At 39.2% G+C, this 18,646-nt stretch overlaps 1 protein-coding gene across 7 annotated transcripts in view; it reads right to left on the reverse strand.

Moving 5' to 3' along the window:
- Positions 1–17,350, reverse strand: part of TRDMT1 (tRNA aspartic acid methyltransferase 1) — a 61,633-nt gene extending 44,283 nt beyond the window's left edge. For 2 of the 7 annotated variants that reach the window (XM_055296677.2, XM_055296676.2), the window contains exon 1: positions 17,218–17,348. In XM_055296677.2, the coding sequence (XP_055152652.1) occupies positions 17,218–17,281 (64 nt within the window). In that variant the 5' untranslated portion in view covers positions 17,282–17,348. Of the gene's footprint in view, positions 1–17,217 lie in introns of all 7 variants that reach the window. The other 5 variants (XM_055296675.2, XM_063610158.1, XM_055296674.2 and 2 more) reach the window with 5 other exon arrangements.
- Positions 17,351–18,646: the final 1,296 nt, after the last annotated feature.

Raw genomic sequence — 18,646 nt, forward strand, 5'->3', positions numbered from 1 at the left:
TATGCAGCCAAAAGACACATGAAAAAATGCTCATCATCACTGGCCATCAGAGAGATGCAAATCAAAACCACAATGAGATACCATCTCACACCAGTTAGAATGGCCATCATTAAAAAGCCAGGAATCAACAGGTGCTGGAGAGGATGTGGAGAAATAGGAACACTTTTACACTGTTGGTGGGACTGTAAACTAGTTCAACCATTGTGGAAGTCAGTGTGGCGATTCCTCAGGGATCTAGAACTAGAAATACCATTCGACCCAGCCATCCCATTACTGGGTATATACCCAAAGGATTATAAATCATGCTGCTATAAAGACACATGCACACGTATGTTTACTGCGGCACTATTCACAATAGCAAAGACTTGGAACCAACCTAAATGTCCAACAACGATAGACGGGATTAAGAAAATTTGGCACATACACACCATGGAATACTATGCAGCCATAAAAAACGATGAGTTCATATCCTTTGTAGGGACATGGATGAAACTGGAAACCATAATTCTCAGCAAACTATCGTGAGGACAAAAAACCAAACACTGCATGTTCTCACTCACAGATGGTAATTGAACAATGAGAACTCATGGACACAGGAAGGGGAACATCACACACCGGGGACTGCTGTGGGGTGGGGGGAGGGGGGAGGGATAGCATTAGGAGATATACCTAATGCTAAATGATGAGTTAATGGGTACAGCACACCAACATGGCACATGTATACATATGTAACAAACCTGCACGTTGTGCACATGTACCCTAAAACTTAAAGTATAATAATAATAAAATAATAAAATAAAATATAAAATAAAATAAGTCAGGAAACAACAGGTGCTGGAGAGGATGTGGAGAAATAGGAATGCGTTTACACTGTTGGTGGGACTGTAAACTAGTTCAACCATTGTGGAACACACTGTGGCAATTCCTCAAGGATCTAAAACTAGAAATACCATCCCATTACTGGGCATATACCCAAAGGATTATTAATCATGCTGCCATAAAGACACATGCACACATATGTTTATTGTGGCACTATTCACAATAGCAAAGACTTGGAACTAACCCAAATGTCCAACAATGATAGACTGGATTAAGAAAATGTGGCACATATACACCATGGAATACTATGCAGCCATAAAAAATGATGAGTTCATGTCCTTTGCAGCGACATAGATGAAGCTGGAAACCATCATTCTGAGCAAACTATTGCAATGACAGAAAACCAAACACCACATGTTCTCACTCATAGGTGGGAATTGAACAATGAGAACACTTGGACACAGGGTGGGGAACATCACACACCAGGGCCTGTTGTGGGCTGGGGGAGGAGGAGGGATAGCATTAGGAGATATACCTAATGTAAATAACAAGTTAAGGGGTGCAGCACACCAACATGGCACATGCACACCTATGCAACAAACCTGCATGTTGTGCACATGTATCCTAGAACTTGAAGTATAATAAATAAATAAATATCATCAGTGCAGTTGTGAGCATCAATTAACACTCAATATTTCAATGAATATTTGGCGGTATACATTTAAAACCTTAAAAATTACTTTTGATTTTTTAGCTTTACATTTTGGCACATTTCTTAAGGTGTGATAGGCAAAATAATAATCCCCAAAGATGTCCACATCCTAATCCCTGAAACCTGTGAAAATGTTTCCTTACATGGGAGTCAGGATTTTGCAGATGTGATTAAACTTGACATGAGGAGATTATCCTGAATTATGCAGGTGGGCCCAGTATAATCACAAGAAGGACTGAGGAAGGTTAAAATCAGAGAAGGGGATTTGGAGATGGAGTAGAGGTCAGAGAGAAGGCTTTGGGATGCTACACTTCTGGCTTCAAAGATGGAAAAAGGGATAATGAGCCATGTAGCATGGGCAGCCCTAGAAGCTAGAAAAGCCAATGAATTCTCCCCTAGAACCTCCAGAAGGAATGCAGCCCTGTCAATACCTTGATTTTAAGACTTCTGACCTGCAGAATCATAAGATAATAAAGCTGTGTTGCTTTAAGCCACTAAGCTTATGTTTATTTGTTACAGCAGCAATAGGAAACTCATACATAAGATAATAATTAGAGATGTAAAGAAAATATTTATATATAGGATAAGTGATGCTATTTTACTTATAATAGTGCAAAATTATGAATGATCTAAATGTCCCAGAATAGATGACTAATTCGAACAAATACTGTACTTTCATAAAGTGGAGTATCATACAACCATTAAAAGTTTATAAATTCTACATTTAATGGCAAGGGAAAATATTCAAGATATTCTAAGTAAAGAAAGCAAGCTATAATTTATTTTAATGTTCATGGTCACATTAGAACAAAGATTAAAAAAATATAATCTAAGCCTTCACCAGTGTTTATGTCTGCATTAGGATCATTGGTGATTTAAATTTTCTTCTCTATTTGTGTAGCATTGGTATTGCCCAGTAGAGCATAATCTCTAGAAAAAGGAACATGACTGTCTCGTTCAATGCTGTATCCTCACCATACAACACAGTAAGCAACAAAAAAAAATCACTCCATAGTTACGTACTGAATAAATGAATATTTTCAGTGTGTCCCAATATTTTAACAAATATATTACTAATATTGCTAAAAATAAAAAACAAGAAATGCACATAATAATAATTTTTAAATATTCAGCTTCACTAGTAATCAAAAATTAAGATAACAATTTCACCTAGTAAATTATATAGGTTAACATATTATATTGGCATATTTATGGTCACTGAGACATTATTGAATATAAACTAGTATGTCCTTTTAAAAATATAATTTGACAATATCATCAACAACCTTTAAAATGTTCATGTACTACAGCTTATTCATTAATTCAACAAATATTTGTTGAGCATCCACTATACAATGGTGCTTTTAGGTCCAAGGATACAATGGTGAACAAAATAGAACAAAATGCAACAAAAAAATCCCCACCCTCATAGAGCTTACATTCTAGAAGAGGAGGCAGTCAATTATAAAGATAAACAAGTACAATACAAAATATGATAGGCAGTAATAAGTGCTAAAGTGAAAAACAAAACAGGCCAGAGGATAGAGAGGCAGGGCAGAGGATACAAGTTTTGGTACTAAGAACAGTTCACTGTGCATCTTTCCTGACCTTTTTCTGTGTCTAAACACAAATATATTACACACATACCCACTGTATGTGCCCAAATATAAGACAACTGGAATAAAAGTTAATCCCCTATTTTCCCCATGAGAATATCCGAAATTAGATTTCTGGCCATTTTCATTATATAAATGTTTAAGGATGTAGCCAAAATAGTCAAATGACTTCATTTGTATAATTTATAATTTAAACATATTTTATTTTTTATATTCAGTTTAATTACTATTTTTAAATTAAAATTAAGTTCTATATTAGTAACACAAACTCTGTTTTTTGAACTTTTTTTTAACTGGCATGAAGAATTACTGCTCTTAGGTGTTAACATGGGAAGGGAAAACGGTATTTATCCCATTTAACAGGTCTGGCTAGCTTGTATTCAATAAATATGTGCTTGAAGAAGCCATCTGAGGTAATCTTTAGGATCTGTTATGAATTTATAAAGATATAATTCCAGGTAATATCTTTAAAAAAATAGAGAAAGGATTTCTTATCCCCTGACTACTGAACTGGACAATGCTTATGAAAACCTTTTACCAACCCTGTCAAGTGTTTATTCATGCTCTGCAAAATATTTTCAGCAAGTATTTCCTGTGAGTTTATAACCAGGTTCATTTATGAATTCAAGACATATTTATTGAGCATGACTGACACTGGCTCTGGCTCCAGGCAGAGACGCTAAAACAATGAATCCCTGCTCCCACAGAGCTTCACACAAGGAGAAGCCTCCAACATATTTTATATAACACTATCTTAGCACGTTCATTTGGAAATATTGTATATTTTCTACTCAAAGTTCATGAAATGATTTTATTCCACTTTCTCATGTGAATCTTTGAAATCAGGGTCACTATCATCAACAGAGCCACCTTTTAAATCATCTAACAGTGTTCAAGGACACACCAACTTTCCTTCAGTCAAAGTTACTTGAGAACTAGCCCTTTTTGAGTTCCTGTATAATGATGTCACTGGAAATTTTATGCCCACCACAAATACCCAGTAGCTATCTGTGATTTCCGCAAAGTAATCACCTACTGTATTGCTTTATAAAGTAATTTTCAAAAGGCTTGTTTACAATAACATCCAACACTTGTAATTGTGAGGTCATCCTCCTAAAAATTACTTCTAGATCTTTAAATTCATTTGTATGGTTTTTGGCCAATTCCACTGAGTGACCTCAATAAACATCTAGAACTGGTATTAAGTTTCTCCAGGCAAATGTAGCTTATCCAAGCAGTACTTTATTGATTTGCTATTTTTGAAAAGTTTAGTAATTGACTAATACAAAGAGATTTCCTTTCTGAAGACTAAATTATAAGGCCATACTGTCTTTCTGAAGTATAATTTTTCAGGTAAAATGAATATCTCATATAGAAGAATTTATGCCAAATGCGTCTATAAGAGTGTATGTATATATGTTTGTATTTGGTTTTTGTTCTTAGTTAAAATAATGGGATCACAAGCCTTTTGAATTTACAGTCATGAAGGAAATGCAAAAGATGATGTCTTCATAGCGAAAAACCCTTGGATTTTAAATACAGTGCCTTTGCCATATATTGATATGCAAAGCCATAAAAAATTTAGAAAAATGGTAGATTCACATCTTTTTCTTCAAACCATGGTGCCAACATTCTGACAGTTCAAAATTAATGAAAAGAAATCTCACTGGATGGAGAACAAGCTAGAGATTAAGTCACAATCAACAAAGAACATTTAATTTGAATATTCAAATAATATAGTTTTAACAATTATCTCAGCAAACAATAACTACAAAAATAAATTGAGAACACATGAATAACATCCGTTCTGAAGAAGCAGAGAAATTATTCTGGTACTTTATTACCATCTAAACCTTAGCGATCTATTAAAGTTTAGCATAGTTTTAAAATTCTAGTTAATTTAAACTCATATGCTAACATGATGCTAAAATTATACACTAGCATATGATTTAAATTTAACTAGAATTTTTAAACTACAAATCCTTTGAATTATAGGTTCTTTTTGGACCAAAATTCAACTCTAATGAAGGCATCTGCCAAAGTCTATGGGGTCCTGTATGTGCTAAAAGACTCTGGCATTTGTTTCTTAAGTCTCATTAATTGAGTACTAGAGGGTAATTAACTTCATTATTGAGTTTGAACAAAAATCAGTAATGGATGCGCAAGAACTATTTAATATTAAAGTTCAACTCTCTAAAAGAGCTGTTTTACTTTAGACAAAGGGGTTTGGCTAGGTTTGTGGTGATTTAAAGTCTCAGAATGAAAATAATTAGTGGATATAAGTAAAAGAAATCATTGGTCCAGGCAAAGTAATGGTAATGTTTAAAATTCCAACATACACTTTACCTAGTCCCTAAAAGTGAGATACAATTTTATGCTTTTAGACAAGATGAGAGCTGGTTGGCACTATTCCCGGGTAGCACTTTTCACCAATATTTCTGATAATGTTCCATGGGAAAGCAAAAGGCAACAGAGATTCTAAAAAGGTTCCTAGACACCAAACTGTACATGCAACCTTGACCTCATTTATCATTATGATAATAATCACCATGTAATTATGTGTAGATTTGCTCTCATACATCAACTTCTTTTCAGCTTTGAAAAATAAAGAGTTCATATTTCTTGACAGGAATAAAAGAGCAAAAAAAAAAACAACTTAAACTTAATTATTTTGGCCATAGCTCACTGTTAGCAAATGATTTAAATTTTACAGTGAGTAAAGACCAATTTATTCTCAAAAGCCCTGATTATTTTGACAATATTTAAAACGTTTTAAATTAAAAGAACAAAAAAGTTTTATCATGTATTACAGAAAAATATTTGTTATCTATTAAAATGTCACACACAACCATGCCTACAAAAACTTTCCATGATTCAGACTTAATACTTAAGTTTAAACTTATCACAGAAGGATGATATCTACTTAAAGCTGCAGATATTTCACAGCAAGCATGCCTATAGTTCATTTTTTCATTTGTTCATTCACGCATTCAACAAGTATATATAAAAATTATTCCAGACAAAGCCTATCTTATCATGGAGACTACATTCTAGAGGAGAGAGACAGACAATAAACAAACAAGTTTAAATTATGCCTAACAATAAAATGTACTATGGAGAAAACTAAAAACCAGAGCAAGACAGCATGGGAGAAGGGAGTGGTTCTAGTTTCATGCAGGTCAGTTACAGAATATCTCTTTAGCAGCAACCTGGAAGAGATGAGGGGATGGGCCTGACAGATATCAGGGAGAAACACTTTCTAGGACAGAGAAAAGAGACAATGCAAAGGCCCACAGATGAGAACATGCTGGTTTTGTAGGAAGAACAACCAGGAGGCCAGGGAGCCTGGAGTAGAGTGAGCAAGGGGACAGCCACAGGAGATATGGCCCCAGAGAGAAAGGGGCTCTAGACTAAGCAGGCCTGGGGACCCATTCAGGACTCTTTTTGAGTGGTTGGAGAAGCTCCTCAGGAGTTTTAATCACAGTAATAACTTACCAGACGTATTTTTTAAAGATCACTCTGGCCACTCTACTGAAAACAAACTTGCGATGCCAGAGCAGAAACAAGATCAGTAAAGAGGCTACCGCAATAATCCTTTGTCCAGGGTCCCAGAAAAGTAGCTCAGGCCAAGCTTAGCTGCAGATGCTTTATCTGGAAGGAAAACTCCAAAGCGGCAAGAGTGAGGGCAATGAGGCAGGGAAGGAGGGAGTGCATTAGCACGTCGATCAATGCTTCCCAGAAACCCAGTCAACTGCTCTGGCATGAGGGATTTGGTAGAGCCAGGCTGGATGGGATGACCACACCTCAGAGGTGTCAGGGGAGGGCTGTATCTGCTGTGGGAGATGATGGGAGGCCCTGCAGTAGAGACGCTACTGGGTCTGAAATAGCACTTCCCGTCTTCTCACTGGCATTTGAGCAAGGAGCACCGTAGGGGAAGAAGGGAGAGAGTTGTATCTGCCGGCTCCTTTCTCATCCTGTCTGTTACTGGTCAAAAGTCCCCCCAAAGAGTGACTCCCCACCTCCCTGCTACTTACACACACAAGTCAGGTTTTGTGATCTGACTCCTCCAGACAGCTACTGAGCAGACAGAGTGCATGCCCACACCCTGACGCTTCACCTGAGTCGAGGTACAGGGGTCGACGATCATCCTGAGGGTCAAGCTCAGCCATCACCCCCTTACAGTGCCAGATGAGGCAAGGTGGCATTAGTCAGGGTGTGACACTGAACAAGCAGCCCCAGGCCAGGAGGCAGGTGGGGCCAAGCAAATCTGGGCAGTGCAAAAATTAAGTCTGACAAGACAGGAGAGAGATTATAGATCAGGTGGTAAAGGTGAAAATGGAGAGAAATGATAGTTATAAATATAGTCTGAAGGTAGAGCCTGTAGAACTGGCTGATGTGGGTGAAAAAGAAGAAACAAGATGACTCCAAGGCTCAGATGGGGCAACTAGAAAAACAAAGCCGCCTGTTATTGGGGTGAGGCAGGTTACAAGAGTGGCAAGTTTTGGAAGGGAACAGAGACCAGTAGTTCACCTTTGGGCATTCTAGGAGAAAACAGAGATAGTAAGAACGACAATACCTGCCTAATAGAAAAGTTACAAAGAAGCTTATTTCAAAGTTCGTCCAATTTGTGAACATAGTTGGCTAATATGTATGGCCTTGGGGCCTCTTCTCTTTCACAACCCCAGCATCTCCTCCCATAGCTCCATCACTGCCCTTTTGTTGCCCATCAGACATTTCCCGAAACACGCACTAAGGAACACTGTTTTCACAATGTAGGTGTGCTCTCCTTCCCGCAAAACAAAAGGGTAGGCGGGGGGCAGGAGCAGCAGAGTCCTTGCCCAAATATAAATACATATGGGAAGCACGGTTTTAAGCCAAACAGCTTCTTTACTTCTCAAAACCTCTGATACATTTCACGTGTCTTGAGAAGGTCTCAAGGAAAGATGTTGTGTGGAGAGTTTCTAAACGTATTTGAACATCAAGGTACACTGAATAAACAAAATCCATATGATCCTCTCAAAAGATGTGGAAAAAGCTTTCAGTAAAATCCAACATTTCCTCATGATAAAAACCCCTCAAGAAAGTAGGCATCAAAGGAACATACCTCAAAATAATATGAGGCATCTATGACAAGCCCACAGCCAACATCATACTGAAGGGGCAAATGATGGAAGCATTCCCCTTGTGAACTGAAACAAGACAAGGATGCCCATTCTCACCACTCCTATTCAACATAGTATTGGAAGTACTAACCAGAGCAATCCCTCAACAGAAAGCAATAAAGGAGCCAGGCACAGTGGCTCACACCTGTAATCCCAGCACTTTGGGAGGTCAAGGTGAGCGGATCACCTGAGGTCAGGAGTTTGAGACCAGCCTGGTCAACATGGTGAAACCCCATCTCTACTAAAAATACAAAATCAGCCAGGCATGGTGGCGCATGCCTGTAGCCCCAGCTACCCGGGAGGCTGAGGCAGGAGAATCGCTGGAACCCAGGAGACAGAGGTTGCAGTGAGCTGAGATTGAGCCACTGCACTCCAGCCTGGGTGACAGAGTGAGAAGACGTCAAATGATCTCTCTTTGCAGACGATATTATTTTATACCTAGAGTACTCTAAAGACTCCACCAAAAGTCTACTGGAACTAATAAATGACTTCATCAAAGTTTCAGGATACTAAATTAATGTGCAAAAATTAGAAGCATTTCTATACACAAATAATGTTCAAACTGAGAGTCAAATCAAGAATGTGATCCTCTTTACAAGAGCCACAAAAAATATATAAAAATACCTAGGAATACATCTAACCAAGGAGGTGAAAGATCTCTACAAGGAGAACAACAAAATACTGCTAAGAGACATCATACAGGTGACAAATGGAAAAATATCCCATGCTTATGGATTCAAAAAATCAATATTGTTAAAATGGTAGTACTGCCTGAAGCAATCTACAGATTCAATGCTATTCCTGTCAAACTACTAGCATAACTTTTTCATAAAACTGGAAAAAAACTATTCTTTTTTTTTTTTTTTTTTTTTTTTTTTTTTTTTTGAGACAGAGTCTCGCTCTGTCGCCCGGGCTGGAGTGCAGTGGCGCAATCTCGGCTCACTGCAAGCTCCGCCTCCCGGGTTCACGCCATTCTCCTGCCTCAGCCTCCGAGTAGCTGGGACTACAGGCGCCCGCCACCGCGCCCGGCTAATTTTTTGTATTTTTTAGTAGAGACAGGGTTTCACCGTGGTCTCGATCTCCTGACCTCGTGATCCGCTCGCCTCGGCCTCCCAAAGTGCTGGGATTACAAGCGTGAGCCACCGCGCCCGGCCGGAAAAAAACTATTCTAAAACTCATATGGAACCATATAAAAGCCTGAATAGCCAAAGCAATCCTAAGCAAAAAGAACAAGGCCAGAGGTATTACACTACTGGACTTCAAACTATACTATAAGACTACGGTAACCAAGACAGCATGGTGCTGGTACAAAACAGCCATATTAGACAAATGAAACAGAACAGACAATCCAGAAATAGAGGCACACACGTACAGTCATCTGATGTTCAACAAAGTAGACAAAAAAAAATGGGTAAAGGACTCACTATTTAATAAACGGTGCTAGGATAGCTGGCCAGCCATATGCAGAAGAGTGAAACTGGACCCCTACCTTTCAGCATATACAAAAATTAACTCAAGATGGATTAAAGACTTGAATGTAAGACCTCAAACATAAGAATTCTAGAAGAAAACCTAGGAAACACCACTCTGGACATTGGCCTTGGAAAAGAATTTATGACTAAGTCTTCATAAGCGATTGCAACAAAAACAAAAACTGACAAGTGGGACCTAATTAAACTACAGAGCTTCTGCACAGCTAAAGAAACTATCAACAGAGTAAACAGACAACCCACAGAATGGGAGAAAATATTTGCAAACTATGCATCCAGGAAAGGTCTAATATCCAGAATCTAAAAGAAACTTAAACAACTGAACAAGCAAAAAAAAACAACCCCATTTAAAAACTGGGCAAAGGACATGAACAGATACTTCTCAAAAGAAGTGGCACATCAACAAAATGAAAAAAAAAGTCAACATCACTAATCTTCAAGAAATGCAAATCAAAACCACAATGAGACAGCATCTCACACCAGTCAGAATGGTTACGATTAAAAAGTCAATAAAAGGCTAGGCGTGATGGCTCATGCCTGTAATCCCAGCACTTTGGGAGATCGAGGCAGGTGGATTGCTTCAGATTAGGAGTTCGAGACCAGCCTGGTCAACATGGTGAAACCCTGTCTCTACTAAAAATACAAAAATTAGCCAAGCGTGGTGGTGGGCACCTGTAATCCCAGCTACTCAGGAGGCTGAGGCAGGAGAATCAATTGAACTCGGGAGGCAGAGGTTGCAGTGAGCCAAGATCGTGCTGCTGCACTCCAGCCTGTGCAACAAAGCAAGAATCCAACTCAAAAAAAAAAAAAAAAAAAAGTCAAAAAAACGCAGATGCTGGCAAGGCTGCAGAGAAAAGGGAACCCTTATGCACTGTTGATGGGAAAGTAAATAAATTCAGCCATGGTGGAAAGCAGCTTGGAAATTTCCCGAAGAACTTAAAACAAAACTACCATTCGACCCAGTAATCTCATTACTGAGTATATATGCAAAAGAAAGCAAATCATTCTACCAAAAAGACACATATACTTGCATGTTCATCACAGCACTAGTCACAATAGCAAAGATGTGCCCATCAATGGTGGACTGAATAAACAAAATGTATATATACACCATTGGAATACTATGCAGCCATAAAAAAGAACAAAATCATGTCCTTTGCAACAACATGGATGCACCTGGAGGCCATCATCCTTAGCGAATTAACACAGAAACAGAAAACCGAATACCTCATGTTCTCACCAATAAGTGGGAGTTAAACACTGGATACTCATGGACAAAAAGATGGCAACAATAGACACTGGGGACTACTAAAGGGAGTAGGGGGGCAGCAAAGGTTGAAAAACTAACTGTAGGTACTATGCCCAGTGCCTGGGTGGTGGGATCATTGATACCTCACATCTCAGCATCACACAATATACCTAAGTGACAAACTTGCACATGTACCCCTTGAACCTAGAAGTTGAAAAAGAAAAAAAAAAAAATTTACCCCAACCCCCAAAAATACGTTGCAGTGAAGTAAGCACACATTATTCCTCACAAGAAAAGATAAGTAATTCAATTGTCTAATGGGAAGTTAAAGTTCTCTTTTACTGAATACTCAAAATGCATCTTACATATTTCTTTTTTGTATTTCAAGTTTATTAACTTCCACAGGTGCCAGAGAAGAAATGATAAATTTATTTTAATAGGACAACTTTTTACGTTGCTTCACTTTAAATCTGACATGCTATAAAAAGTAACCAGAAGGAAATAGGCATGAAAAGGAAAATTTTATAATCCCAAAGACAGGTATATATAAATGAAAAAAAAATTAAGCGATTCATATTCCAGCCCCTAACAACTGATGCTATAAAAATATCCTTATGTGACATTCATATCTACATACAAATACACTTCACCACAGTGTAGTTGCCTGATTCAGTTACAAACACACCCAGTTACAAACTGGTTTGGTAGACTCCCAAGTTGGCATGTAAGTCATCTAGGAACAAAGACAAAAGAGATTCAGAAAATGAATAATTAATACGTGACAAATGAGAGGCTTAGCATTTTAAAAGAAAATATTAAGGCTGAGTAATTCTTACTAAACACAATGAAGTATTACGGGGTAAAACTCAAAGCCAACTCCTTGGAAGAGCTTTAGAAGCTATTTGGCAGACAGGCCTTTTTGCTTTTAAGGCTGACTCCAATATTTGACTATATAGAAAACAGTCATCCAGCTAGAGCTTTCCTTTATTTGCCACCTTAAACCACATTTTACTCTTCTCCTGCTACTACATTTTAAAATGAGAAAAATACAGAATCTTATTTGCATATATTTGCAGGTGACCTTGCAGGCTCCACTGATATATAACCTATGACACTACTTCTTCCACTGCTTTCTGAAAGAAGATATTTTCACTCGGAAGATTCTCATTAGCCAAAACTTTGTAGACTGTGCAGACATAAATATCAAAGTGCGCATAAGTATTTTCTGTATAGGTCAAATATGTATTTAAAAATGTGATAGACATTGTTACGCTGTGGCCATCTAGAATCTTTGCCTATGTTTCCTGTGTTGGAAAATTTGCCACAGTATGGATCCTTCCTTCCCCAAATAGAAGCCAGAACTCACCTTCTCAGCTTCCCTTGTCTGGTAGTGGGATCTAGTGCCTACCAACCACCTGCATCCACATGATAAGACCTCAGTTTAGAGTTAGCAGTGTGAGGAGAGACTTCAATTCAGAGGTAGCAATGTAAGGACTTAAACAAATGAGGAAACCCATCTTTCTGGCGAGGGAGGTGGTAAGAGGCATCCACCTCTCAAGGGAAAACTGTGACAGCACTTCTGGCTTCCAGACCCCAGCACTGTCGGTGTAAGCTGTGATGTCAGGATAAAGTTTCACTGTGGCAATACCCACACTATAGTGTTGGCAGTACTCCTGTTCACCTAACCTGTTTGTTGGATGTCCTGGAGATTCTGTGAGTTTCCAAATGTTTTTAATTTTTTTTTTTTCCCTGATGATGTTAGCTAGAGTGGATTCTGTGGGTTGCAACTAAGAACTACATATAATACAAAAAAAGAATCTGGGCTAAATAAACCTTCATCATTTGATAAAACGATAGCAGAATGATTATCAATTCAATAGTAACCTCAATAGTAAGCTAGAAAGAGTGTGGTACTGTGCTAGAGGCTGTACAGGAACAGAAAGGAACAGCAAAGGATGTTACATTTAAGCCATGTAAATACATGGGAATATAGATATAAATAAAGTTAAATGAAATTTAGAAAATACAGAAGCATCTATGTAGTGACCGTAAAAATGCAACAGCATATTGGATATGCTAATAATGATGAAAAACTTTTGACATATTTTTTTAAATGTTTACTGGGTTTGAGGCAAATCTATCATGTTGCTAAAGAAATTAAATATACTTTTTATAACTTAAAATTCAGTAATGTGGGGAAAAATATTTGCAAATCATATATCTAATAAGACATTAAGATCCAGAATATATAAAGCCTACAACTCAACAACAACAAAAAGAAAATTCCAAAATGGGCAAAGGCCTTGAAAACACACTTCTCTGTATTGAAGAAAACAAATGACTAACAGGCACATGAAAAGATGCTCAACAACCCGGCACAGTGGCTCACACCTGTAATCCCAACACTTTGGGAGGTCAAGGTGGGTGGATCACCTGAGGTCAGGAGTTCGAGACCAGCCTGGCCAACATGGTGAAACCCCATCTCTACTAAAAATACAAAAAATTAGCCGGGCGTGGTGGCAGGGACCTGTAATCCCAGCTGCTCGGGAGGCTGAGGCAGGAAGATCGCTTGAACCTGGGAGGCGGAGGTTGCAGTCAACCGAGATCACGCCATTGCACTCCGGCCTGGGCAAGAAGAGCGAAACTCCATCTCAAAAAAAAAAAAAAGAAAAAGAAAAGATGTTCAACATTTTTAGTTATTAAGAAAATGCAAATCAAAACCACAATGCGATGTGATTTCATATCCATCAGAATGGCTATTATTTTTAAAAAATGGAATAACAAGTGGAGAATATGGAGATGGAGCAAATGGAGTGCTCATGCAATGGAAAATTGTGCCGCTGCTGTGGAAAACAGTCTGGTGGCTCCTCGAGAGTTAAACAGAATTATCATATGATCCAGCAATTCCACTGCTAGGTCTATACCCCAAAACTTAAAAGTAAGGACTCAAACAATACTTATATACCAATATCCAAAGCAGCACTATTCACAATGGTCAGCAGGTAATTGATACAACTCAGGTGTCTATCAATAGATGAATGGATACACAAAATTGTACAGCTATACAATGGAATATTATTCAGCCACAAAAAGAACTGAGATATTGATACAGGCTACAAAATAAATGAAACTTGAAGACATTACTCTAAGTAAAATAAGCCAGACACAAAAAGACAAATGTATTATTCTACTTATGTGTGGTACACAGAGTAGACAAGTTCATAAAGACAAAGCAGAATCAAGGTTACCAGGGACTAGGGGGAAAGGGAATTTGGAGTTATTGTTTAATAGGTACAGAGCTCTGTTTGAGATGATTAAAAAGTTTTAGAAACGAACAAGGGTGATGGTTGCACAACATTGTGAATGTACTTCAGGCCATTGAACTATACATTTAAAAATAGTTTAAATGATACATTTCATGTTGTGTTTTACCACAACAAAAAAAATTCCATTATGAACCTTATCTAGAAATCAGTCAAAACTGAAGTTCAGTATTATTCCTTTTGTGCTGCTTGTTATGTTATTTAATGTATAGATCCAAGGAAGTTAGTAGATCTAACCAGAACAATGGCAACATAGCATGGTTAAAAGGTCAGGTAGGTAGACCTAGGTTAGAATACTGGTTCTACCGCTAACTAGTTTATTACGTACTTAAAAAAGGACCTGAATTTAAAAGATCCCTAATAAACACTAAAGTTAGCTGCTGTTATTAGTCTTTATTATTATATTAAAAACCACCTGGAAAGGAGCAATGCATTTCATTACAGGTAAATTTTAAACTTTAGTACATCAAATAAGCGAACATTGGAAGGCAAACAAGGGTGGAAAAATGTTTGCATCAATATGATTAAGAGTCTATATCCCTAATATGCAGATTTCCACCCAAAAGATGAGAGAGCAGAAAGGTACAGGGAGGCAGGAAAGTTGCTTTGGATCACAGGGTCAGCCAGGGAAGGCCAATATATGAACTGAGACATGAAATGTGAACCGAAGCTAGACTGAAAAAGTCTAGGGTTAGGGAGCACTCTGGATGAGGCCACAGCAAAAGCAAAGGCCAGAACATCGAAGAACTTCGAGGGTTTGAGCAGTAGAGAGAAAGAAAACCAGTAAGCCTCAACAAGAAAGGCTGAGGAAAGAATTCAGGGAATCGTTTAATTAGAATTTCAGCTTTGGGTGTTGACGGTGAAGCGGCAGATAAAACTGAAGAGAAGACAGAAGCCAGAACTCACAAGCCTGTTAAGATGGGACTGTGATTACAACCTCAAAGGGAACCATTTAAGCAATGAAGTGACATGATCTGGTTTACTGTGCAAATGATCATTCTGCCTGCTAGAAGGAAAACAGATGGAGTAGGGAGGCAGAATGGAAGTAAGGAGAGAAGGTGGGAAGCTATGATAATAATTTAAATTAGAACATAATAGCTTAGATTCACAACAGTAGCACTGGCAATAGAAAAACGTGTACAAATTCACACTGCATTGGCTAATAGAGAAAATATTTCACTCTTTCATTAATCTCAAAACTGTCGCTTAAAATTACACAATTTCCCCTAACAAATTAGCAAGGATTAAAAATTGATAATACATAACCCTGATGAATATGTAGTTAAGGCACTCAAAAATCTCTGAAAAGCAATTTGCTATCCTCTCTCTCAAAAGCCTTAAAAATTCTCATAGTTTTTCATTTAGTAACTAGCACACAGTTAAGTCTTACTGTTGAATTAATTCCAACAGTTAGGAAACGTGCTTAAAGAGAAAATCGGCATTATGCTCAAGAATGTAACTGTAGTACATTGTACGTGCAAAAAACTGAAGAATGATCTAAATATTCGACACTTAAGGAGTGGCTGAATTACAGCTTATGATAAAGTACTAAGCAATTAATTAAGGAGTTTCAAGATATGGGAAAACGCGGACATTATATCACTTTAGAGAATTAACAAAGAGTAAATAGTACTAGAGTTTTGTTTTGATGCTGCTAAGTTTTAACATGGGAAATAAAGATGGCCAGCAAACAAGTACTAAAAACTTAATGATCATTAACCTAGTCTGGAATTGAAACAATAAATCTGCTCAAAAAACTTACATGCTAAACCCATTAAATATTGTCTGTATCTTACAGTTAGTCTCTTGTTACTCTTGGTCCTAAATAAGGAAGCAGGGAAGTTTCAGTTTGGTGGTTGTCTTCGTAATTTAAGAATAAACATGCACCTTCAAAGCCTGTTTGTCACGCTATATCCCCAGCTCGTAGCACAAAATCTGGCACAGAATAGGAGCTCAACAAATAATTTTGAGTGAATATCACCAGAAGTAAACCTTTCAGTTCCAACTCAGCACGAAAGAAATCAAAAACCTCAAATCAAAGACGTGCATAAAAGTAATAGTTTGCTTGATAATATCTCGTGATGTCGTTTTAAAGTAATAGTGATAATAATGTATAATATTTGGAGTGGTTACAATGTATCAGGCACTAACAAGCACTTGACAGACTTTAATCCTTATAATAATCATTCTCTTTTAAAACCAGGAAACAGGTTCATCACTGTTCACGAACTAGCCCAACGTCACACTGCCACCAAGCTGGATCTCAGTTCTCTGGCATCTAAACAGAACTATAGAAGACACGTTTCTTTCCAACGATCAGACTTCCAAGTTCCTCAAGCTTCCTCTACCGTCCTGTTTAGCATTCGCAAACTTCTACCTTGAATTGTAGCTATTATTACCCCTTCCAAGATCCATCTCTCACCAGGGGAGCGCCTGCTAGCTCCCTCCCTCCCTAGCTGGGAAGCCCCCCAGGATGAAGGACCGAGTTTCCATGTTTCTCGGTGGCTGCACACTTAGAATGGGGCTTGGCACCAGGCGAGGGTCTCGCCCCTTTGATACCCTTTGAGTTTGATTCACTGCCTTGCGAATCCCGCCTCCCAACTGAGCCCTTGGAGGCGCCATGTGCGGCCCCTCGAGCCAGACTCGGCGCCAGAAGGGAGTCAGCGTCTGGAGGGGTGGACAGGGAGGCGCGCAGGAGCGGTTTCCAGGACAACCGAGGGCCGCCCCACAGTGTCCGCCGCACAGTGTCCGCCCCTAGCGCCTCGCCGCTCCGCCTCTTCCCGGCGTGGGTGCTCCGACCAGGCCCCGTGAGCGAATAGAGAGAGGGGTGGTCGATGGACTCTCACCTCTCAGCGCGTGGTGCATGCCGCCCACGCCGCTGTACAGCTCCAGCACCCGCACGGGCTCCATCCCCGCGCCTCAGCCGCCGCAGCCCCGGAGCTAGGCCTGCCGGTCCGTCGCTCCGCCTTCCTCCGTCGCGCCGCTCCCTCAGCCTCTGGTTCCCCGGTGTTTCAGTTCCCCCGTCTCCTACCGCTCCAGGCTCAGGGCTTCAGAGGGCCTCGCGGCCTGGGGGTTGGCAGGGGTCGAGAGGGGAACAAAGGACGGAAAACAATAAGGCTTCCCGAATGAATGGCGGCCACTCTGTAGCCTGATTTACGCTCCATTTCCTTCTTTGGTGTCAGGGGCCTTGAGTGGAAAAGAAATCCAGAGTTCAGTAAAGGGGAGAAAACTGCCTTGGTTTCCAAGTGAATTAACACTGGTTAGAAGCCAGAAAAAAATCATTTTTCAGGCAAGCTGCTTTTCTGTCACTTAGAAGCCTGAACATTCAAACATTCTTTCCACAGTGTGCCTTGTGTCCTGCCTGCCCTGGGTCAATAGAGATAAATTAGACCAGCCTCTCTCGTAGAGAAGGTTCCAGAATTATAAGTAAGGACACAAGTCCACTTGCAGCAGAGAAAGCCCTGTGTGCGTGCTAATAATACAGAGGATGTTCGTTGTGTCTATTAGTGGGGTTAATTATGTTTTTGCTTGGAAATTACACCTACATAGAATACACAGTGAATATCATGTAGGATTATTTATGGGTCTTTAAGTGCTAGGGCCTTGATTCCTCAGGATGATCCAGTAACCAACTGTTAGAGGCTCATGTTGACAAAAAAAGCCAAACTCTGTAAAACGTTTGGAGAGGTTTATTCTGAGCACAAGGCGAGGACCGTGACCCATGACACAACCCCAGGGGGTCCTGAGAACATGTACCCAAGGTGGTTGGGCTACAGCTTGGGATTATATGGTTTTAGGGAGACATAAGGACGTTAATTGGTATATGCAAGGTGCACTTAGTTTGGTCCATAAAGATGGGACAACTCAAAAAGGGGAAGGATTCCAGGTTACAGGTGGATTCAAAGATTTTCTGATTGGCAGTTGGTTGAAAGAGTTAAGTTGTCACCTAAAGACCTGGAATCAATAGAAAGGAATGTGTCTGGGATAAGATAAGGTGGAGACCAAGGTTCTTATTATGTAGATGAAGTCTCATAACAGGCTTCAGAGAGAATAATTGGCCAATGTCTCTTATCACGTGTAAAAAGATGCCAGACTCTTGGTTAAATATCTCTTGGATCAGGAAAAGACCTGGAAAGGGAAAGGGAGTCTCTATAGAACGTAGATTTTCCCCACGAGAGATGGCTGTGCAGGGCCATTTCAAAATGTGTCAAAGAAATTTATTTTAGGGTAAAATGCTTTGATTTAGGGCCCGCTATCTTTCGTGTGATGCTATAC

The sequence above is a fragment of the Symphalangus syndactylus genome, chromosome 10 (genome assembly GCF_028878055.3).
Source record: "Symphalangus syndactylus isolate Jambi chromosome 10, NHGRI_mSymSyn1-v2.1_pri, whole genome shotgun sequence".
Taxonomy (NCBI): Eukaryota; Metazoa; Chordata; class Mammalia; order Primates; family Hylobatidae; genus Symphalangus; species Symphalangus syndactylus.